General features: G+C 38.0%; 1 protein-coding gene across 2 annotated transcripts; it reads right to left on the bottom strand.

Annotated features, from left to right (window-relative positions):
* Positions 1–914: 914 nt before the first annotated feature.
* LOC119017032 (transmembrane protein 106B-like) lies at positions 915–14,030 on the bottom strand. Of its 2 annotated transcripts, none has more exons than XM_037093419.1 (8): positions 13,748–14,030; positions 12,312–12,512; positions 12,074–12,137; positions 7,752–7,911; positions 5,913–6,053; positions 5,777–5,826; positions 4,765–4,818; positions 915–4,653 (listed from the first exon to the last, which is right to left on the bottom strand). In XM_037093419.1, exons 2-8 carry the CDS (start codon positions 12,502–12,504, stop codon positions 4,515–4,517), a joined length of 801 nt encoding a protein of 266 aa, XP_036949314.1. In that variant the 5' UTR covers positions 12,505–12,512; positions 13,748–14,030; the 3' UTR covers positions 915–4,514. The 2 variants fall into 2 exon arrangements, with proteins under 2 accessions (XP_036949314.1, XP_036949315.1); XM_037093420.1 differs by lacking the exon at positions 13,748–14,030 and adding an exon at positions 13,674–13,696.
* Between the last annotated feature and the right edge of the window lie 10,229 nt (positions 14,031–24,259).

Genomic DNA, 24,259 nt, shown 5'->3' with positions numbered 1-24,259 from the left:
TTACCAAGCCCATGGGCATCACACGGAACTGGTTAAGTCCTCTGCCTCTGGTGAAAGCTGTCTTGCTGTATCTTGGTCCTTCAGCTGCACTTGCCAGTATCCTGATGAGAGGTCAGTGGTGCTGAACACTGATCCAAGGTGTCATCTGTTCTGGGTAAAAGGTATGCGTGTTTTACTGTGACTGCATTCAAGCCTCTATTATATACACAAAAATGCTGTGTGCCATAATGTTTCCTAATCATCACCAAAGGTGCTGCTAAGGAGATATGACTATCTTTCACTATTCCTTTTTCTAACACTTTACCTAAGAAGGGGCAAAACCTCATCACATATAGCCCAGCCATTTCCCCATGTGCACCACACTCTGTGAGGAGTGAGACAGTCACAACCTGATATGAAACCTTGACTGACATTTCTGATGGCTTGTGCTTCATGTTGCAGTTTGAGATCCAGGCTTAAAGGGGATGTCTACCATACCCAGAGTATCCAAACTTTGGCCAGTCACAGCTTCTGACAACAATGAACATCTTTTTGAAAGGTCTGTTGGCTAAAAAGGGAGTTGACATTTAGTCTCCTCAATGATATACAAAATAGTGGAGTCTAGCATGACTCATGGCAGGCTCTGTGTTCTCAGTTTTAGTCACTAAAGATGCCATATTGGTACCACCCATGGGGGGCTGGTATTGCATCATTGTTGTCTGTTACTTCAGTGAGGTAGACAATTTGGTCATATAAAACTACATAGACCAGCTGTCTGATGCTGGATGTGCTTTTGATAAAAGTCTTGTCATGTCTGCCTAATAACAAATTACATATAAGCTATAATGCTTTTCATAATAATAGTAGTACAACAAGAATAAGGTTGTGTAAACTGATGCATTATTTTTGCAATAAATAAATCCCAGCACAGATAATCACGTTTTAAATCTTTATTCATACTCCCACAACAAACAATCACTTGAATAATAATGACCAACAAAATGTTTAAAATGACATTAGAGGTAGGAGTCTAATACCGCTTTTCAAATTTTAGATGTTAATAGGGATTGTTAACCAAGTCAAGGGTGTATGTCAGACAATTATTTGTATGCTTTCCTTCATATCGCATTCAATACAAATGTAACTCTTGTAGCTTATCAAAGTTTGTGCGAAGATCTTCAAAACACAATTTTTAAGTATTTACAGGATGTTGACATAAATTGTACACATTTCTAGATATGTCAGATGTTTTTCAGTTCAAAATAGGTCTATACAACAGGATCATTTTTAAGTCAAAGATTAAAAAATATACAGCTTTTTAACATCACATGTGTGACAAAATATTCCTATTCATATTTTTAAAGTAGAAACCTTAAGAACACCATTCCCAAGGAAAGACAAACACAGGTAAAATAATGTGAAAGTGATTGGATAGCATGATGCGCAAATCAACATGTAAATTCATAACAGCCATTAAATCATAGGATGCCCTAAACTTTAAGATAAGCACTTATCAGTAGGACAGGTAGAGCAGAATATAATAACACAATTACATTTTTTTTTAGAAAGTTAGCATTTTGATTTCATAAATTCTACCACAACTACTACTAATAATGATAACTATAAAATCATAATTAAGCAGCCCTTCATGATTTATCGACCTGAAGACTTCAGTGGTCTGATTTTCTGTCAACATGTCTGCATTGTATTTGCATTAAACTGAAATGCATATCATAATTTGTTGGCGGTGCACCAGGAGTTTTTGAGTAGTTATTGCACCGCTTTTGATAACTTATGAATCACAAATGTCAAATATTTGCCGGTTTGCTTTTAATTGTGAGGACTAGCAATTTTTCTGACACATTAATCATTAATTTAAACTGCTGTCAGTTGCAGCCCTACACCAGTCCGCCATTTTAGAAAATACACTTGATTGCCATCTTACTCTGACTTTGGGAAACTGCTAGCCTAGCATTCTGTGATGTTACAAAACCTCTGCTAATGCTAATCACAGAGTAACTATCTCATAATTGTGCTTAAACTACCAACTAGTGGCATCCTCATGCTCTTTGCATTGATGAGTGATGTTGAAAATCTCTCTCTCTCTCTCTCTCTCAGGTAGCAGGCTATGATAACTTCTCTGCTCTCCATTTCCCTAAAGAGCAACCTTTGTAATATAGGTTGCCATTATTCAGTAGTGCAAAAACATTTGACAAATTTCATCAAGTTGGACTGATTTAAAAGCTTTGCATAAAAATGCAAAATGCACATTTGTCTGGATTCCACTGAAATTACATTATTTTACTGTGAAATATTTTTCAAACCCTGATGTCACTGTCCCTTAAGTCTTTAAATAGCAGACATTAGTTTTTTTTTTTTTAAATCTCAAATAAGCAATCAAAAAAAGTTAACAAAAAAATTATATTTCTCAAAATGCCTAAATATAGACCACAGGGATGTGAACCCCACCCTACCAGGAGTTCCTTGGTTTTTGGAAACAAAACAAAAATTGGGTGGGCACCTAACAGCAACATACTTCAGTAGTTAAGACAACAGATTGCACACATCATAGCAGACATTGCAGTCAGAAAGAAACACTATGAGCAACATTATCTTATTTCAGAATCAGACACAGGGTTTGAGCAGAAAACTCTAAAGCATGCCCACTTTTTGTTGATTCTTCGCCACAACAAACTGTGTCAGAGGAACAGGCTAGAGAGATTGGGGTTGCCAATTGTGTGTGCATTTTAAAACAGACATAAAGTGCACTATCGTTTGGTAGGTAGTCAAATACCATCAATTTTTTTTTTTTTTTTTTATTCCCTCCTTGCTTAGGTGTTAAACTGACAAATCATAAATCAGGGTTAAAGAAGAAACAAAAGAAAGACAAGATATCATTTACAGTATCATCATAACTGAAATGAATCAATATTCTTGAGCAAAATCCATACAAAATCAAATCAAGGCAGGCCTGGTGCCAAGATGAAGTGACTGAGGGGGCTTTTTTTTGTTATAATATAAAATTAATTAATTTACTCTTGCAATGAAAACACAAGGATACTTTTTTTAAATTAAAGTACAACAGTCAAAAAACTTGGCTGTAACTGTGCAATTATGTTTTCGTAATGTCATAGCTAAGTGTCTCAGGGAAAAAAGACTGCAAATATACCCAAATGGTAGAAGTTATTCTTATGCCTAAACCAAGAACCAAGAATCTTTGCCACTTACATCTAACAAAGTATTTCTGCTGCCTAAACCCAACCAAACTGCGACAGAAAACTGAAAAGAAACACAAAATAATAGTGAGCTTAGTGTTAAAACAATAGGTGAAGAGTACAATAGAATATTCCAAACATGATATGAAACCCTGCCCTTCTGAGTTGTTAACTTAACCCACTAAGCTACAACAGCTCGATCGAAAGATTTTGTAATGGTTTTATATGTTCAAATGATGGTCCTGGCGCAAAATGAATAATGTAATGATGTTTACCACATTGAAATTCTTTCGCATATTGTGCAAACAGCAATTAAAAAACGATTTGCCGTAAAAAAAAGTATAGGTATTGATACTGAAACTAAGGAGGAATAAAGACAAAAACAATACACAGCCTAGGGTGCCAATTAGCTCAGTTGGTGGAACGGGTGTCTTATGTACAAAGGCTTTGTCCTCCCTGTGATGGCCCTGGGTTTGAGTCTTGGCATAGGGCCCTTTGTTGCATGCCCCCCCCCACACACACACACTGCTTCCTATCATCACTGAAGCTGTCCTGTCAGTAAAGCCAGACAATACAAAGGCCAACAAAGTGATGTTGAAAAAAAAAAAACCCTAGATAGCTGACAAGCGCATGTAGTGACACAGAGGCCAGTGACACTAAAACAGTGTTTACTTGTTAATGTCCTTTACTTCGGTCCCCTTTAAATACTCAGCGCAGACTAAACGATGTATGAGCTGCTTGAACAGAGACAGACAGAAAAGTATTACAAGCAAGCGTGCTTAACTTCAACAAAGGCATGTTTCCATCCCAAATGAGTAGGGCTGGAGCCGATAAACACCTGTGACTACTGCAGAGTCATATGTCGTGGGAATGTGACAGAAAAGAAAAAAAAACATATATTAGCGGATGTTGGTGGATTTTTTGTCCAGTGTGAAAGGGCTGAGTTTTAAACTGTGACTATGGGATAGACTCTTTAGAATTGAATTTTAACAACACATTATGATCAATTACTATCTTAACAAAATCAGACGAGTGAGTGATGATCTCAACACGCAGTCTCTTACTTTGAGATAAACAGCATGGTAAGTGGTAACTGTGAGATATGGATATATTACATCTAACATTTTGAAGTTATGACATGAAAAGTCATAATTCCGCGCTTCCATATAGATCCGTTTCTGATCTTGGTGTTGATTTCTTTGATATTGAAGGGAACACTGTGGTATTGTGACAACAACAGATTTTAAGAGACAGCAGGTGGAGGCGAAAGGTAAACGCAGTGGACCGGCTTCCAGGCCTGAGTTAGGGCTTGTCCCGGGGTCACTCAGCAGCATGTGGGATGCTGAACGCCTTGGGCAGTGCTTTGATAGATGTGGTGTTTCCACCACAGTCCACATACTGATACATCTCCTGCGACACTTGTTCCGCATGACCAAAGTATGTTGTGGTGACGGTCACTCTGCAGAGAGTAAAGAAGGGCAGGGTGAGGCCACAAACACTCACAACACAAAGTAAGTGAAAATTTCTAAATCAAGGTGACAATAAATGAAAGAGCATTAATACAACTTACTGCATCATGACAACAATATTGTGGACCTTGATGGTTTGCAGAGTACAGTAGTCACTGGAAAATAAATCAAGTATAAAATTAATAAATAATTAACGGTGTATAAAGTAAACCCTAGTCCTGTTGGACAAATGTTTATCCTTACTATTGACAATGTTAGACTAAACTAGTCATCCAATAAATTACTAACAGATTAAATAATAATAAATCCAATAACTACATTAAACCATAGTATCATCACATCTACAATAAAGTACTTGTTTTTAATTTGGTGTTTTGTAAAACTAGAAAAAATGCACAGAGGTTGTATGCCTCTGCGCACAAGTCAAATTGCTGTGATGCTGAATAAAGGCCAGAATGTTTTCTGACTGAATTGAATGATGCTGCAATGCATGTGACCTTTTTGGATATCGAATTTGGATATCCATTAGACATCTGCATGTCCAATTTTACTGTACTTTATTTATGAATTCTTGAGTTATGGCAGAAAGGCATTTTGAGAGGTCATAATAACTTAGACCTCTGACCTTTGGTCACCGAATTCTAATCAGTGCATCCTTGAGTCATAGTGGACATTCATACTGAATTTGAAAATAGATATGAGATATTGCGTCAATAAGAATCTGGGACTATGAGGTTATTTTTATTTTGAATTTATTATTATAATTCAAGATCAAACTTAAACTTTCTGTTTCAAATTTTATTTTATCAATAGAAAATGTTTTTCCAATTAACAAAATGTATGGTCTTGATCTGGCTCCACACAGATGGACGGATGGGAAACCCCAAAACATATCGCCTTGGGCCGCAGCTGTCGCTGCTGCAGAGGCATAATAAGTAATTTCTGAAAAACTCAGTTTTCTGCTTAGTAACATTTCCCTACATTATCTGTGTGATGAAGAGGTTCATGTAAACAGCTCAACTTGATAAAACCTTTGGCAGATATGTATAGATGGATCGAATCATTTCTAAACATGGCCAGTGGTCCATATTATGATTTAGTTTTAATGCTTACTACATGTAGTTCATCTCATCAGCGAGGGTGGTGGGGACCATGTAATCAATCTGAAAATAGAAATGGAGACAACAATATAGATTCAGAGTTGTACCCACACAGAGGACTAGTTAACTGAACAGACACTGAACTTTACCTGTTTCATGTCCAGAGGACTGATGGCAGTGGTGTTACTGATGCGAGATTTACCGATCACCGTCTTGGCAAATTGCACCTGAGCTGTGATGTTGGCCACCTCCACTGAGTAGTAGTTATTGTTGGTGATATTGAGAGTGTTCTAGATGAGAAGCAGACATTGGGACAGTTCATTGTATACTTCTAGCAGTGGACATGCATTTCTTTAACTCAATACACCACAAAAACATTTTGTTTATAAAGTTTTATCATGGGTGAATGTTTGTGGCTGTGACAGGTGTGGGTGGAGGCCATAAATCCTCTAAATCTCAACTTGCATCTCAGTATTTCCTGGGCCACACCCACTTCTCAGTGATCAAATCAAATCTTATTACTGGTACCTAGAATTCTATACCGGTACCCAGTGGTATCGTTTTTCTGGTGTCTTTAATCTCTATGTGATTAAATAAAGCTTAATTTCAGTTCTAACCATGGAAAAAAGTTAAATCAAACATTTCTAGTGATAATATATCATGAGTCACATTACATCACATATAAAACTGGTGAACATGCAAACTTTTGAAGAAAACAGCTACATTTAGCTGTTCCTGCTGCCATAAGAAAATAATAAATAATATCTGATGTTACACATGTCTGATGGCCGCGAGTAACATACGTAAGTGACAGTTGCTACCTGGAGTAGGCCTGGGTGATATGGCTGAAAAGTCTATCATGATAGTGAAGTTTCATATCAGTCAATATTGTTAATTATTGATAATTTTTTTAATGATCAGATTGTGAGCTGTTGTTGCCCCGATGATCATTACAACCACTTTGGCTGTCGCAACGGCAGTGTCTCCAGACTCGCCGGTAAAGCAAACAGGCCGGATGACGGAGGCATCAAATCATTCCTGATGCATACCAGTGAAGTTGGAAACTGAGGCTCGACAGTTGACACAGTGCGATGACCATGACTCACTGAAATCCAAACGCCGGCCTCAACTTTAAATGACAACATGGTGACAGTGTTGCTAGCTACTATTGGCCATTTTGTAAATTTTTATCACTCGTAGTTTGAGCATAGTATAATCTATCTCTAGTTTACGCTACTCTGTATACCAAAACAAAAAAAATAATACATCTACGGTAAATCTTAGTGACCCTATTGTGGTGCTTTGCTAACTGAGTATAGTAAGTTACTATTAATTGCTTCATCTTTAGAGCTGTTATCTGAATGAGCATTAGAGCTGTACCAAACACTCTTTATGATTTTGTGTAATTTTAGTTCATCTAGTTCTCATAGCATGCTTGACAATGCAAAATAAACACAACAGTGCTATATAAATGTCTATGACCAAAAGTACACTTTGAATTCTAGAAAGGGGCTATACTGGGCACTCCAAATTAAATCACAATAAAAATCAAAGATGTGATTAATTGCATTCTGTAAACTTTCAAGTAATTTCCCTTCCCTTCTAAGCCCTTAATTAGGCCCTTAAAGCTAAACATTATCTGATCGATGGTCAACAGCAATAATAGCTTTCTGAGTTTATTAATCATTTATCCACAAGGGGGCAGCACAGATCAGTTTGGAGATCATGTTCTTAAGCATACAGGGTTTGTAATAATAGACACAACAGAGGGATGTCTGATTTGATACATTCTCACGCTTGGGGAAAAAGCTGAAAAGATAGTTTCCTAAGCGTACTTCTACACCATCTTTTTTTCGTTATGGCACTTTCTGTGTTTCCACCATGCATAACTGATATGTGTTCAAGTTCTATGACACATTCAAGATACCCATTTTCCTAAACAGAAACATGACGTATACTGTTATTCTGCTTTTATTTTCCAAGCTCACCGTGATGTTGAGATAGACGCTGCGCTTTTCTTGGTCGTAGCTGACAAAAACCGACTTCACCCCGACATAGGACACATCAATAGAGCGAGGGAAGAGGAAGAAGACAGCCAGACCGGACAGTAACAGGCAGACCACCACTGATGCGGATACATACAATTTCCTGAAAATGGACACATGGACATGGACAAACTTACACAGATGTCATTTCACATTTTACCCACACTGTCAATGTCACATCACCCTTTAGAAGAAAATTATTATTTATTTCACAGTATGTGAAAAGATCTACTAATAAAACCATTCACACAGTGGAATTAGCCTGTTAACATTAACAGTTATCTACCGAGAATACATTTTTTGGTGGATTTGAGTAGCCAATGCACTGCTTTGCTGGAGGATGTTATTTTCTGTTGCAGCAAATGATGACCCAGATTATTTGTGGTATTATTAAAGGAACATTTAAACTGAATATTTCCAAATTCACAGTATGAACCAACAATATTTGAGTAGTGGTAGAGAGGAAGTGAATTTAGCCATGTGATTATCACATTAGCACAAGAAGATGGTTAAGAACCTCTTCTTGAAAGACATTGTTCAGTATTGGGTGAAAGACTCCTATTCACCTCCTCCCTTAAAAATGAGAAAAATAAATGTATATGATTGGTTTCATCCAGGAACTGCCTGCACACTCTAACAACACAAAGCCAGGCATTGTCTGGCACGAGGAGGAACCCAGGACCCTCAGCACCAGCATAAGGTCTGACGTGATTGTGCTGCAGGTACTGCCTCATGCTACCAACAGCGACAAAGACACTAGCAGACCACAAAACTAGAGAAGAATCAGTCAAGAAGGATAAGGAGAGAGCAATTGTATGAGGCCATCACATGCAAAAGCATTCCCCTTTCAGGGATTGTCCTGCTTTTATCCCTCCATTGCACCTGCTGACACTTTCATTTGCACCAAAGCAGGTGGAACTGATTCATAATCACTTGTGTCTCCTAAATGGATAGATTGATTTCCCTTTTTGAGCACTGTGGTTCCAGCATGCAAGCCTCTACGGTATGTTTTTGCCTCTATGCCTGCTTTGACGGAAGTATGCATTGCCTATGATAGAGATGCACTTATCAACATTGGAAAAGGAAGTGTGGGGTTTGGATTAAGTGCAGGAGACCACGCGAGGATCTCCACCAGTGGCATCTGCCAAGCGGCCATCTAGAATAGTGGGACAAAACATCATCTAAAGTGCTTAGACCACCCCATGAAGAGAGGAAAGAGAGGCAGCATCAGAGCTAGGATAACCAAACCCTGGTCCTCTACCAGGCCTTCTTTTGGATAATGTCCAGTTGCTGGAGAATTAAATGGATGGGGTGTGACTCAGGCTCACTTAGCAACAGGAAATCAGAAACTACTGTGCACACATCTTCACATAGACGTGGTAAACCCCCAGCAACCCGGATCAAGCTACTGCACTGGATGGGCGGAACTTTTTCAGCGTAACAAAACAACCAGATGGCTGTGTTTTCATTGCAGCTGGTGATTTTAATCCAACAAAACTTAGAACTGTTTTACCCAAATTCTACTAGCATTTCCAGATTCCAACAAGAGGAACACATATCCTGGACCAAATACGTATATAAATATTAACAAATATTTTTGTCAGTTACAAAGCCCTCCCATGTCCTCACTTTGGCCTGTCAAATTTCTCTGCTACTTCTGCCTGCTTACTCTCAGTGGATAAAGAGGGTCAAACCATCAGTTAAATCTGTTAAAAGTGCAGATTGATAAAGCTAATGCAGCCTTACAGGACTAGTCTGAAAAAACAGACTGTCAAAATGTTCAGGAATGCTGCCATTCAGGATAAAAGTCTTGAAGAATATACATCTTTAGTGACACCATATGTCAACAAATGTATTGGTGACGTGGTGATCATCAAGCTTACAAGATCAATTCCCCAATTCTTTTCAGAGCCAAAAAAACTGCCTTTAAGTCAGGGGACAAGGACACATACAACACTGCCAGAGCAAAAGTGAAAGCTGGAATCAAGGAGGGAAAGATGAGACATCAGCAGAGACAGGACAGGGACCTCAACCAAAACAGCAGCATATTCAAAATGTCACAGCAGTGGCCTTATCATGTGTGAGGCCATGTTGTTGGATATGCTGAACACATGTTATGCTTTGATCTCCTAGAGAAAGAGTCAGCTCTGAACTCTACTCCACTTCCAGAAGACTGGCCATTGTAAGTCACCACAGCTGGTGTGAGAAAAATCCTGTTGAGACTGAATGAAAATAAGGTTGCTGGTCCAGATAATATACCTGGCTGTGTACTAAACACAGGTGCCAGTCAGCAAGCTGATGTTATTAGTGACATTTTTAACATCTCTCTCTCTCACAAGAGATTGTCCCCTCCTGCCTCAAGACAGCCACCATCTTTCCTGTTCCTTAAATAATCTGCTGTGTATGGTCTTAATAACTGCCACCCCGTGGCTCTCACCCCCATTCCAATGAACCACTTCGACAAACTGGCTCTTCAGTATGGGTGGGAATCACAGGGCCCCTCATGGAACAACACGATATGATACGATAGGATAAGCAATACATGGTCCAAGATACCAATTATATCACAACACAGTGATTCTGCGATAATCATATTGCAAGACAATCATATAAACAGAACAAACAGTGCACCAACTCTTAGCATAGCACCTCTTTAACATACACACTGACTAACTTCTCATTATCCTCCATGTGCTATCAAAAACTGGCAAAAGTCCAAGTTGTTGAAAAAAAAAACCAGCACAGTTCTGCAGCAGAACAAGTTTTTCAGATTGTACATTAAATTTACACAACTACAATACAACCATGACAACAAAATAGTGTAAAACATTTTTACACATTTCATTAAAAAAGGCACATATAAAAATACAAATTTTAGTACTTTGCAAGCATAACCAACTTGTGTATGTGAACTTGTACACATTTTTTGTTTATAGTTTTTGGAAGCTTGACAAACTTGTCTTTGTGCAAACTTTGACACATTTTGCTGCTTAAACTTTCTAAAGCATAACAAACTTCTTTTTGTGTACATTGGGACACATTTAACTGCTTATCAACTTGTTTTACATGGGTCTGGAACATTTTAGGGTTTACCAGCTTGCTTTACATAAACCTAAGCACATTTCAGTTCACCCTAATATATGCATGTTCTTCTTCAGGAACAGCAAATGATCAGCATGCTCAGAGGTTAATGCACTTATTTAAATGGTGATTAACACCGATAGGAATGCCATGCATCCCCCTTGTTTGTAGAACCTACTTTGATTATGGTTTCTCACCTACTGTTTGCACTTACAAAATAAAACTAAGAAAACATAGTATTATTTATACTGTTTTTATTTTTACTTTCAATTTGTGGAAAGGAGTTCATTAAGAAGGTAACACACAGCTCCAGTTAGAGGTTCGAAAGTCTTGCATAGGTCATGAACAGTTATAGGGTCTGAAGAGACGTGGGGCATACAATAATTCATACTCAGTCAGAAAGTAGAACTGAAGGGACATTCATTACAAAATAATAATCTAGCCAAAGCATTTCAACATGGATCTGTATTGTTTTGCAGTTTTTGAATTTCAATAGAATAAAGGACTACATATCCAGTCATAATTGGTCATTGAAGTTTTAGCATTAGTAGTGTAATAATATCGTCTCGTTCTCGTGAGCCCAATACTGTGTGTCATGCATCTATTAATGTAACTTTCTTAACATTGCTATCTACCATTATCCCACTGTAAACCTCCTTTTCTTTGGCAAGTTAACTTCTGATGAAGTTTCCCTCATTAATTAGAATCGGAATCAGGATCAGAATTTCCTTTATTTGTCCCACAAACAGGGAACTTTCTTCATCACAGCAGGACAGTGGTACTGTAATAAACAATAATAATAGTAAAATAATAAACAATACAATATATATATCGACACTTGTATCGCATGAGCAAGGATGATGATAACATCATAAAATTCCTGCAGTGCATTTTCTCTGGGCGGACAATACCGTAAACATTTCAGCATCAGAAATTCACTGCCCATCCACTTTAACTGTGCTTGAGTGTCAAGGAATATTTATGCTGACACACAATAATGTGTACACGCTAGCCAAATCCGTATGAATTTTATGTGGAAAAGGTTTCCATGCAATAAAAAAATTCTAAAAACAAACTAATTATTTTTGAGCATGCTAAACTTGGACGTTTAATTCAATTTCCCACATCTCACATGACATTGTTTAACAGTGTTTCAGAAGGATTCACAAAGATGAAGTACTCACGTCCTCCTGGGTCGCAGCCTTTGGTCGCTGTATGGAATCAATGCCACAAGTTGATTTTCTTGTCCTGAAACAGAAATCAATGCCGAGTCACTGTCAGCTCTTTAGTAAACTATGTTTGTGATGTAACTAAAGCCTATTCCATCATCCCCCTGGTTAGCTTTGGGATTATAACTGGATACTGCAAAATCATGCGTCTATGGAAAAAAGGCAACTTTTCAGGCTCCTTGTTTAAGAGTACCTCTAGGGATCCTTCCGGTGCCCTGACATGTGGGACATGTCACGCTGTCCCGTCCTGTGAATTCCACATAGGGAAACTGTGCGACGTCTCCACCCTTCCCATCCTCATCCTGAGTGTCCTCCAGAGGAGAGGTCATACTGTCGGGACCATTATCCTCTGACTGCTTAGTGAGCTGGGAAAAAGACTTCCCCATAGTCACACCTGGAAAACACACAACAGTCTATGATCCACACCATGTCAGCCAGCAAGCTGTTCATACCTGAGCTCAGTGATTGGCTCAGCTGATCAACAGGGACCAATGGAAAGCAGTGACGAATGAGTAAACAATAGCTACTAAGATTAGGTATTTTAAAACCTTTATTATTGATTACCAAGTCGATTTCTAAGGATAAAAATCCCAAACTCTCTGGTTCCAGCTTCTCAAATGTGAGAACTCGCGGCTTTTTTCCCTGCACCAGTTTAAATTTGAGTTTAAATCCCGTAAAATATATGGGTTTATACTTTTTTTTAAAAAAATGTATAAGAGCTGAATGGTTCTGTTATGTGATATATCTTAACTCAGACAGGCTTTAAAGACAAACGGGTGTATTAGGAACATTTATTAGAGACACACACACACACACACACACACACACACACAGTCACAGGGCAAGGCTCTCTTTTCCTGTGTCCAACTTCTGTAACAACAACCACGTCCAAACAGCGAGTACCGGTACGAAACACGTTTCCTCAAACAAGACTCCAAAGATGAATTGGATGTGTTGTAATGTAAATGTAAACAAACGTCCTCTCTTCCTGTTCTCAACATCTGCTGTAGCAACAACAAACACAGACGCATTCAGATGAACGTCACCAGTTAACATGGTCGCGTGTTAATCCGAAACAAAAGCCAACAACGGTCGGCCATAACTCCCTCCCTACAGGATCTGGTTGTCGAACAAAGTTAATCATCATGTGTTGTATATCACGGGAGTGCCTTGTGCCAAGTGACTGTTGGTAACACTTCAATGAAGACCGGCCAAATAGGTGAAGTATTAAGCAAGTTAACGCTAACGCTAATTTAGCAAACATTGGCTTCAGGCCTATTAACTTGAAGTTGGATCTAGTATCTTAAGAATCCACGAAGGCAGTTATCAAATACATTCACACAAGAGTCTTTGTCAGTGTCGATGGTGAAATTAAACAATACAAGACAGTGAAATGGGAAGCTGTCAAGATGCCCCCTTCAAAGAAAACCGAACAAGACTGACAGTCACCCATTAGCTAACTAGCGAACAGCTAATAAACTGTCAAAAATGAACACAAGCCTTTGACAGTATTAGCAAGGGTTATACGGTGGCTAGTTTAATATCACGCACTTACTAGCTATCGGTAGTGCAGGTGCGAAATGCTGCAATAAAATGTTCGCTGAATGGAATATGGTCAGAGAGATTTACCTGAATGCGACTTTGTTTACAAATGTGCTGCTGGTCGGTCATACAGTTTTGTTTATCCAATAAACGCGGGCATGCGCGGATGGTTCCTCTTCTTCTTCTTCTTCGGCTGCACCCGAATGTTCGGATTTCACTGCACTTGCAGACTCGCAGACTTTGTGGACGCGTTCGTGGGAAGTCTTCCGGGTAGTTGCAGCCCACTATTTATCAAGCTTGCAAGGGCTCTTGAGTGGTCTGTGTGCACACTTCCCGAGAGTCCGCTAGAGGAGCAGACTAAACCGTACTTCAGTGATTTAATTATCCACAATTCAAATCAATACGGTCGTGAATTCTGTAGAACTGTCTTCCCTTTCCATCTTCCTCTGCAACGAATCCTTCACTACTTTCCTTTATTAATAACTTGGCCTCGCCTGGCCATATCATATATATTTAAATTAATGCAGGGTTGTCAAACTCATTTTATTTCAGAACCACACACAGCCCAAGTTGATTTCAAGTGGGCCGACCCAGTAAAATCATAGCATAATAAACTATAAATAAAGACAACTTCAAAATGTTTCCTTTTGTTTTAGCGCAAAAAAAGTACAAGTATATTCCAAAAATGTTCACATTTAAAGATAAATCTTTTTACAAAACATTATTGACAACCTGAAATTTCTAAAGAAAAATAAGTGCAATTTCAAAAATATTATGCCTCAGTTTATCATTTACACGTGCATTACAACTTCCAGATCACAGTGTACAAAGGCACAATGCATTTAGTCACATGTATCTGGGACTGAACAATATAGAATTTTACTTTATGATCAAAACAACTTGTCAAGATCTAGAAATTATTTTAAATTAACATTAATTTCCACACCACACCATACAAACTAAAGTGGGAATTATTAAGGAAGAAGGTTGAAAGTCCCCCTGCCTTGTGTAAATGTATACAATTTATAAAACAAACAAACAAACAAACAAAAAACATAAAAGTTGTGGCAATGTATTAATAATGGGGTTCCATCAAACCAAACTCTTTTGTACACTCTAAAAACAAATGCCTTGTTTAAAAAAAGAAAAAAAAAAGAAAAGAAAAAAAAGAAATAAAAAATGCAACAGTGCATCTTTATTATGTTATGACATCTTCTAGTGAAATTAAATTCAACCAATGCACTACTTACAGTTAGGGGAATAAGCCTTTTCTCTACAATCATTTTACATTTTTTAATTATAAATTACCACTTACTTAATAATTAGTAGCACAAACACAACTAGTTTTCAGTATTAATTCAAATTATTTCCAAGTGTTATATACTTAATTACCATAACTATGAACAGACATTTTTAAGTTGAAAAGGATTTAAAAATGAAGTTGCTCCAATTACATTTTCTTCAGTACCTTTTAGCTTTTTCATGTTAGTGTTCATGTAGCTTTTAAGAAATCAATTAAAAATAATAGCAGAAGTGTTAAGACAGTTAACTTTTTTTTTTTGCACTATAGTTGTGTTGTACTATATTTGAACACACGATTTTAAAATCTTGAAGGCTTTTAAATATTTAAAACCACAGTGCCAAAGGTGTAAAATGTGTAACATCTTGTTAACTCCAATTTTAAAATTATTTTATAAAACACTTGTAAACATTTTCTGAAACTATTTTAATTTTGCAGACAAGATTATGCAGCTATGCCACATTACTTCATATTACAGCACCTTAGTTAAAGAGGAACAACTCCTAAATCTGTGTGAACTCAGAAATGACCCACTATTGTTGATTGGCATTTCATTTCAAGTGAAGTCACTCTCCATAGAGGTCACTTGGAACCAAAAAACAGTCAAAAGGTTGGCCAGTTAAGCCCAGTTGGGTAAAAAAAAACCAGTTGTAACAAAATTCAGGGCTGCCTGAAGATGGAGAAATCAATCAAAAAACGCACTTAATTGGTTGCCAAACAATCAATATCATTGCTTTACATTTAAAAAGTACGGAAAAAAAAAAACATACCTGTGTTGCATCAAATAATGCAGGCCAGTGCTCCATGAAGTCCCTGATTGCAGGGGCCTCATAAATGATTTCTTTCCTGCGAAGAGAAAACGTCTTGGCCATTTTCTCAACATCTACCTGGCAATTATCCCATTTCGTCACTTCATGTAAGTCCACTCTCTCTTCCTCCGAACTCCCACTGGTTTCACCCTTAGGATGAGGAGGTAGATCATTTACTTAAGCCTTTTAAGGCTTTAAAATGTTTAGCAGGAGCCAGCTTCACCACAATTTCTGGACAGCCAACACCTCGAAGTTTGGATCTGAAGTTGTTCATTTTGTATTCATCCATAACATCCATTGAAAGATCCTCGTCCTTTGAGGCAGGCATATTTTTTGATCAGGGCCTCTGCTACTTGACTAAGTTGTGCACTTGATGGATAAGCAGTGTACTCATAAATGCCCTCAGCTAATCTTCCAAGAATGTCTGAAAGTAGTGAGAGGAGATCTTTGGTACGGAAAAGAGTACCAGAATAACTGAACTTTTTCATCGCCTGATTGAAGCAGAATCTACGCATCGGAAGAAAAATGGGGGATTGCAAATTCTGAGGGTCAACCCTTTGTCTGCTGGGCTAGGCTTTTCCTCATCAGTCCTGGAGAAATAGGCAATGTGTCATGGGAGGACACAGATGAACAGGCATCATCAGAAGGCTGGACAGAGCCATCAGTAGACTGAAAAGAACCATTAATGTTGCTTGAGAAAGAACTGTCTACGTCTGTTAAGGTCAAAGTTACAATAGGGGGTTCCTGGATATACACAACCTTGATAGTGCCCTTATCCATGATGGCAGTTGTCGAAAACAAAGTGAAAAGGTCATTACCAAACTCAGCATCCTTACAATGCGAACAGAAATCCCCAGAACTAAATGAAGTTCTCCAACTGTTCCAGGGATTCTAGAAGCTAATGTCAGTTTCTGGACATCATGGTCTGAAAGTATCGCCCAGAGATGGGCCGGTTGTGACATTAATCAATTTGTTAATACACAAACTGTCAATAAGTACCATAATTACAAAAGTCAGGAAAAATAGTTTTCCCCAGAGTTGAATAAACTTCGCACAGTGCCAGGCCAACACAACTTCTATTTTTTTGTTTATTTATTCCTTTAATGTGAAACATTAAGGCCACATAACCAATAACAGAGATCAACCATAACAACAGTTATGGTTCCAGTACTGTATCCAGTACTGTATTTGTGTCATGTACATCTTTTTATATCAGCTCATTACAGTAAAAGCAATCCTTTGGTTATTAGAGCACCCTGTAAGTGTTTCTCCAAAACTGGCCTACTGTATTTTGCTCCAGCAATCACATGTCAAGATTTAACACATTGTTGGCTATTTGGATACGTGTCTCACCATGGAATTTAGCTTGCAGTGCTCCCTGGATATCTTGTCATAGCACAATAACATCTACAGCAGGCAGTTATGTGACCTGTAAAACAGATTTCACAACACTGGGATCATGCTGGTTATATGCAACCATTAGCTGATGCTTCATGGAAAGTGACAGCAGAATATTTCAAAAGCTGTGGGTGTGCCTGACAACACGCTTAAAAAAGCTGTGTTTGCCTTCAAACCGCATAGTCCACAGTAACAATATTAGACCATAGGCCCTGATCATCTGCAGAGATCCTCATGGATATTCATATCCCGGACAAGCCCCGAGTTGTTACGACCAGGGCCAAGGGGAAACCCTGGCGCAACATCCAAATGAGACTCCCCTCTTCCTGTCCCCTGAGCAAAGCATTTTTAAAAGTTTTATTCAAAAACACATCTTGCACACAATCAAACATGCTTTCAGTTTGGCTGACAGAAGAGAGCCCACAGGAGCTGCAGAGCCAACCTTTAAACCCCTGGCTTCTAGGCTGGAACCAGTCAGCTCCCTGGATAACATACAATCAAACAGACCTGCAACCAATCACACACACACACACACACACACACACACACACACACATACTTACTTATGTCCACTTTGAGGGCGCACATTTCAACACCCCCCCTTAGAGGACACCACTTTCTGAATGGTTTAGAGAGATGCTGGCAAGTGGAATATATCACTGGGAGTCTCCAGATTATGAAAATCACTTGAGATTTTAGTTTTAAACATCTTTTGTCCATACAGAATTTTTACCTTGAGATTGAGGACAAATAATTTTAATGTCACATTTGGGGTCTTCAGCTATACACAAATACACAGACTGATAAATGTCACCTTTGGGTGCCTAACTTTCCTTTGGGGACATGACTCATTAAATGTTATTATTTGCATGCACGTTCAGCTATGTTCAGTGAGGAGACTATGTTATAATGAAATATAAAATTCAATCTTTGATCAAGTAACATTGGTCTCGAGTAGCTTCTGAGATATCTAAAGAAAACACATTAAACTCAAAGTAAACCCCAAATTATCTCATACAGAAGAAAGAAGTAGTAATTATAACTAGAATGTTCCTCCCGCTCCCTGTATAATGTTACATAAAGTCATCTCCTGTGTTCATATTTGTGGTTTAAATTCTTGCAGAATTGAAATTCAGACATCTGTGAGCTTGTGCCCCATTATTATATTATATTATCAATAGCAATCACACTACAGTATCAGTGCATCTGCTTTGCGTTGGGCCAAAGAATGCCCCTTAGCCGTGATATTATCCCAACACCCTGTCGTGAGCTATTGTATAATTAACACACCTGACTGCCCATCAGAAAAGAGTACTCACCCAGACCATGTAATAATGCAGATTAAGAGGTAGATTGAATATGTCATAGTTACACCACACTGAAAATCTGCATGAAATAATTATACACCAAACAGACTTGCGTTTGTTAACTTGTGTTTTAGTAACATAATGCATGGACATCATGTACAAGTGCCACACAGCTCAAATGGAATGTCCTTGAAAATTATAGGTTGCCACAGACTTGGCTAGCTTTCAAATGAATGCATCTGGACAACAGTCAGTTAACATACTTCTTAGACTAGACTAGTAGACTAGAGAATGTTCAGAGAAACAATTTCTTGGACTCGCTAGCAACATGATAATAGCAGGTTGTGCTCCAAACTACAACCAAAAAGATTAGCTATATGAAAAGAAAGAAAGAAAGAAAGAAAGAAAGAAAGAAAGAAAAAATAAAGAAAGAAGGGCTTCGGGCATAAACAAATTTAACATTAGCCTCTAAAATAAGATAACAGATACACTTCACACAGGTATACTTCAAAAAAAATAGCTAGCATGAGTCCTGAGAACAAGCCTTGCTCTTCAAGGCAGTGATCCGATTTCGAACATAATTTTTCACTCCAGTCCAGTTTCGGTTTTTGAGTGCATAGGGTTCTGCACTAATACACCGAATGCAGTCGACCTTTTGAGGTACCTTGCATGTGTGGATGAAGTGCTTCATATGTCTTTCAGTTGCATGTACCTCACTGTCTTCCCACTTACGTTTGGAGTTACCTCTGTTGTCTGCAAAGAAAAGATACAGGTGTCAATATTCCATTACTAAAAACATTTTTTGGAGTCCATCCAAAAATGCATTCACAACCTCTGCTTTCTTTTAGTACTCCTGTTCAAAGTGCAAGGACAACACCAAGGTAAACTGATCAAAAATAGAAGACCATGAATGCTAGATATTGCTACATAGTTTTTAAAAAAAAATTATTTAAACACAATCCAAATAGGCATCCCCGTTAAATTTGTTAAAAAAAAAAAAAAAAGCAGGCTCTCTGCTCCACCAACATTAGCCAGAGAAATTAGTGCCTTTTTGGGAGCAGAGCTCAGGTCCTGATGATGTCATATACTGTACAGACATGGACAGAAAGAAAAATCTTCACGATACTGACTGATGACTCTTAGGGGTTATGCCTCTATTCATAGAATCTGGAGTTCAAAGTGTTATAGTGTTACTACTTAAACTTAAGATTCTTCTCTAAACTCACTTGTTAGCTGCATTTGTAAACAGATATTTTGGTATCAAACAACTTTTTAACAGAATGTTTACTTTTAGATTGAGAACAAATCATTTTAATGTCACTTTTGAGATCTTCAGCTGTACGCAAATGCACAAACTGGTAAAAGTCACCTGTGGGTGGTTAACTTTCCTGTTAGGGACAAGAGTCATTAAATGTTATCATCTGCATGCACTTTAAGCTACAGTATGTTTAGTAAGGAGAGTATGATCTAATATGAATATGAGGTTCAGCTTTTGATTGTAACATAACGCTGCTCTACAGAGAATGCAGTGTAGATTCTGCCATAGTGCCCTTTCTTTAGGCTATCAAGGACAGACAAGTTGTCTGTTAGTGCAGTGGGCAGACACATTTATGTTATAGGTAGTTAGCAAGACCAGCAGTGAAGCGTGGTAAACAGTGGTAATGTCTGGGCGTGTTAAATTTATGGAGGGTCCCTCGCTTATCCCCGACTCTGGCTGCTTAAAGTAGAGAGTGGGACTTTGGGGAGCTGAGGCGCAAATCAATTAGCAGTGGTGCTGCGCTGCTGTTGAATGCATACAACATTAGGGGAAACACTGTGACTGTGTCCTGAGTTAATAACTACAGACTTAACAATAACAATAACAAGTTTTACCTCGAATCAATGAGGTCGAGACAGCCACATTTTTAGTTGGCAAACCCCATCAGCATCGGAGCTGGGAGGTGCCAGGAGGGACAGCTAGGAGAAACATTAGCTGCAGCAGCTGCTTAGCTAAAGCAGTCAAACATGCTGCATTGCTTCAGATTTATCGAACGTTGTATTTGTGTTTCATGAGGTTGCTGGTGTAATATGTTTTAGACATATATTGCATTTTGCTGCATTTTCATTAAATTTTGTAAAGTGAACCCACAATTTTGAACATTTTGCCCTGTCAGCCATGACTGGGGAGCACAGAATGTAAAAACAGGTGTCAGCTGCTCGCTGACATCAGGTGCCATTTTCTGCTGGAAAAGGAAACCGGATAAAATAAATATCTGATCAACCTTGATACAGCTGAAATTTAAAGACATATTGAGATAAAGATGCTGCATGACCCCATTTAGGCATGAGTAGCATGTGTATGTTTGGAACGACCCCAAAAGTGTTATTATTATTGTTATTCATATGATTATTAATATTATCAGTAATAATAATGATAATTAGAAGAAGGAGAATAATTTTCTATCTATTATAGAAAATTTAGTGTGCAAAAAAAATACATATCAAGAAAATAAAAGACAGTACAAAGGAAACTAAAACTCAAGTAAAATCAGGAAAGTATGTTTTAAGAAAGGACATAAAGGTGATCTCTGATTCAGCAAGGAATTTGTAAAAAAACAAAAAAAACAGGGCCAAAAAGTAATATAATAAAAATAAATGATAATTATCATTATAATAACCTGTATTTATAGAGCACTCTTCTAAATCCATGTTACAAAGTGTTTCATAAAGGCAGCAAAATTACTTTTATCAGATAGCCTTTCTTGATTATTATTACTACTTACTTGATGATTGTATTACTTTTATTTTGATGCCTTTATGAAGAAATGTCTCACATTGATTAAGAAGACTGCTCTATTAATAAAGAGGATAATGGTGATAATGATAATAATAATTATAATCATTATTATCATTTTATTATTACTTCTGGGGTCATTCCAAACACACACACACACGCTACTCATACCTAACTGGGGACATTCATCTATATATAATGTCAAAACATCAGTATGTAAGTCTGTCAGTGCTTTAGGAGACATTCCAAACAAAGATCATTGTCCTTACAGTATGCTAATACTTGGGCTGTCATAAGAGAAATACTGGACAATAATAGATACTAATATAAAAGGATTCAGCAGTGGTTTAGGTGGCAGGCAGACACACCCAACAATAAAAAATCAGAAAATACAAGCGGAAGGCAGGCTCTCTGTGTACACACACACTGTCATACAGGAATGAATGAGTAGGACCATTTTTGGAGAAATGTTCTACTATATCAGTAAAGAAATTCTTGCTCAACAGGTCTTTAAGTAGTATTTTATAAACTGGTCCCTACCTGTGGTCTGTCACTTTCTTCCACAATTGGCTGGCTAACATCAGGTGCCAGTTGCTGCTGGAAAAGGAAAAAAAAATGTATTTACTATTTTTATTACTTTTGGGGTCATTCCAAACACACACACACACATGCTACTCATACCTAATTGGGGACATTCATCTATGTATAATGTCAAAACACAATTATGTAAGTCTGTCAGTACTTTAGGAGACGTTCCAAACACAGATCATTGTCCTTACAGTCCATTACTACTTGGGCTGTCATAAGAAAAACACTGGACAATAATACATACTAATATAAAAGGATTCAGCAGTGGTTTAGGTGGCAGGCAGACACACCCAACACTTAAAAATAAGAAAATACAGGAGGAAGGCAGGCTCTCTGTGGACACACACACTGTCACACAGGAATGAATGAGTAGGACCATTTTTAGAGAAATTTTATGCTATTTCAATAAAGAAATTCTTGCTCAACAGGTCTTTAAGTAGTATTTTATAAACTGGTCCCTACCTGAGGTCTGTCACTTTCTTCCACAGACAGCTGGCTAAGATCAGGTGCCAATTGCTGCTGGAAAAGGGGGGAAAAAAAACGTATTTACTATTTTTATTACTTTTGGGGTCATTCTACACTCACACATGCTACACATACCTAATTGGGGACAGTCATCTATGTATGATGTCAAAACACCAGTATGTCAGTCTAAAAGTACTTTTGGGGTCATTCTACACTCACACACACGCTACTCATACCTAATTGGGGACATTCATCTATGTATGATGTCAAAACAACAGTATGTAAGTCTGTCAGTACTTTAGGAGACATTCCAAACAAAGATCATTGTCCTTGTAGTCCATTACTACTTGGGCTGTCATATGAGAAACACTGGGCAGTAATACATACTAATATAAAAGGATTCAGCAGGGGTTTAGGTGGCAGGCATAGACCCCCAACACCAAGAAATAAGAAAATACAGGCGGAAGGCAGGCTCTCTGTGGACACACACACTGTCACACAGGAATGAATGAGTAGGACCATTTTTAGAGAAATTTTCTGCTATTTCAATAAAGAAATTCTTGCTCAACAGGTCTTTAAGTAGTATTTTATAAACTGGTCCCTACCTGAGGTCTGTCACTTTCTTCCACAGACAGCTGGCTAAGATCAGGTGCCAATTGCTGCTGGAAAAGGGGGGGAAAAAAACGTATTTACTATTTTTATTACTTTTGGGGTCATTCTACACTCACACATGCTACACATACCTAATTGGGGACAGTCATCTATGTATGATGTCAAAACACCAGTATGTCAGTCTAAAAGTACTTTTGGGGTCATTCTACACTCACACACACGCTACTCATACCTAATTGGGGACATTCATCTATGTATGATGTCAAAACAACAGTATGTAAGTCTGTCAGTACTTTAGGAGACATTCCAAACAAAGATCATTGTCCTTGTAGTCCATTACTACTTGGGCTGTCATATGAGAAACACTGGGCAGTAATACATACTAATATAAAAGGATTCAGCAGGGGTTTAGGTGGCAGGCATAGACCCCCAACACCAAGAAATAAGAAAATACAGGAGGAAGGCAGGCTCTCTGTGGACACACACACTGTCACACAGGAATGAATGAGTAGGACCATTTTTGGAGAAATTTTCTGCTATTTCAGTAAAGAAGTTCTTGCTCAACTTGTCTTTAAGTAGTATTTTATAAACTGGTCCCTACCTGAGGTCTGTTGCTTTCTTCCTCAATTGTCTGGCTAACATCAATTGCTGCTGTAAAAGAAAAAAAAAATATTTTTATACATTTTGCGTCATTCCAAACACACACACACGCTACTCATACCTAATTGGGGACATTCATCTATGTATAATGTCAAAACACCAGTATGTAAGTCTGTCAGTACTTTAGGAGACATTCCAAACAAAGATCATTGTCCTTGTAGTCCATTACTACTTGGGCTGTCATATGAGAAACACTGGGCAGTAATACATACTAATATAAAAGGATTCAGCAGGGGTTTAGGTGGCAGGCATAGACCCCCAACACCAAGAAATAAGAAAATACAGGAGGAAGGCAGGCTCTCTGTGGACACACACACTGTCACACAGGAATGAATGAGTAGGACCATTTTTGGAGAAATTTTCTGCTATTTCAGTAAAGAAGTTCTTGCTCAACTTGTCTTTAAGTAGTATTTTATAAACTGGTCCCTACCTGAGGTCTGTTGCTTTCTTCCTCAATTGTCTGGCTAACATCAATTGCTGCTGTAAAAGAAAAAAAAAATATTTTTATACATTTTGCGTCATTCCAAACACACACACATGCTACTCATACCTAATTGGGGACATTCATCTATGTATAATGTCAAAACACCAGTATGTAAATCCGTCAGTACTTTAGGACATGTTCCAAACACACATCATTATCCTTAGTGTCCATTACTACTTGGGCTGTCATAAGAGAAACACTGG

The sequence above is a fragment of the Acanthopagrus latus genome, chromosome 3, assembly GCF_904848185.1.
Source record: "Acanthopagrus latus isolate v.2019 chromosome 3, fAcaLat1.1, whole genome shotgun sequence".
NCBI lineage: Eukaryota > Metazoa > Chordata > Actinopteri > Spariformes > Sparidae > Acanthopagrus > Acanthopagrus latus.
The sequence above is the reverse complement of the archived record's forward strand: the minus strand, read 5'-3'. Positions and strand labels throughout refer to the sequence as shown.

Bases quoted from the DNA above. Each gene is read 5' to 3' on its own strand.
- LOC119017032 (XM_037093419.1), bottom strand. From the start codon at position 12,504: ATGGGGAAGTCTTTTTCCCAGCTCACTAAGCAGTCAGAGGATAATGGT. The intron at 12,138-12,311 runs GTACTCTTAAAC...TTTCTGTTTCAG, and splicing joins CACCGGAAGGATCCCTAGAG to GACAAGAAAATCAACTTGTG. The intron at 6,054-7,751 runs GTGAGCTTGGAA...CTTCTCATCTAG, and splicing joins GCGTCTATCTCAACATCACG to AACACTCTCAATATCACCAA.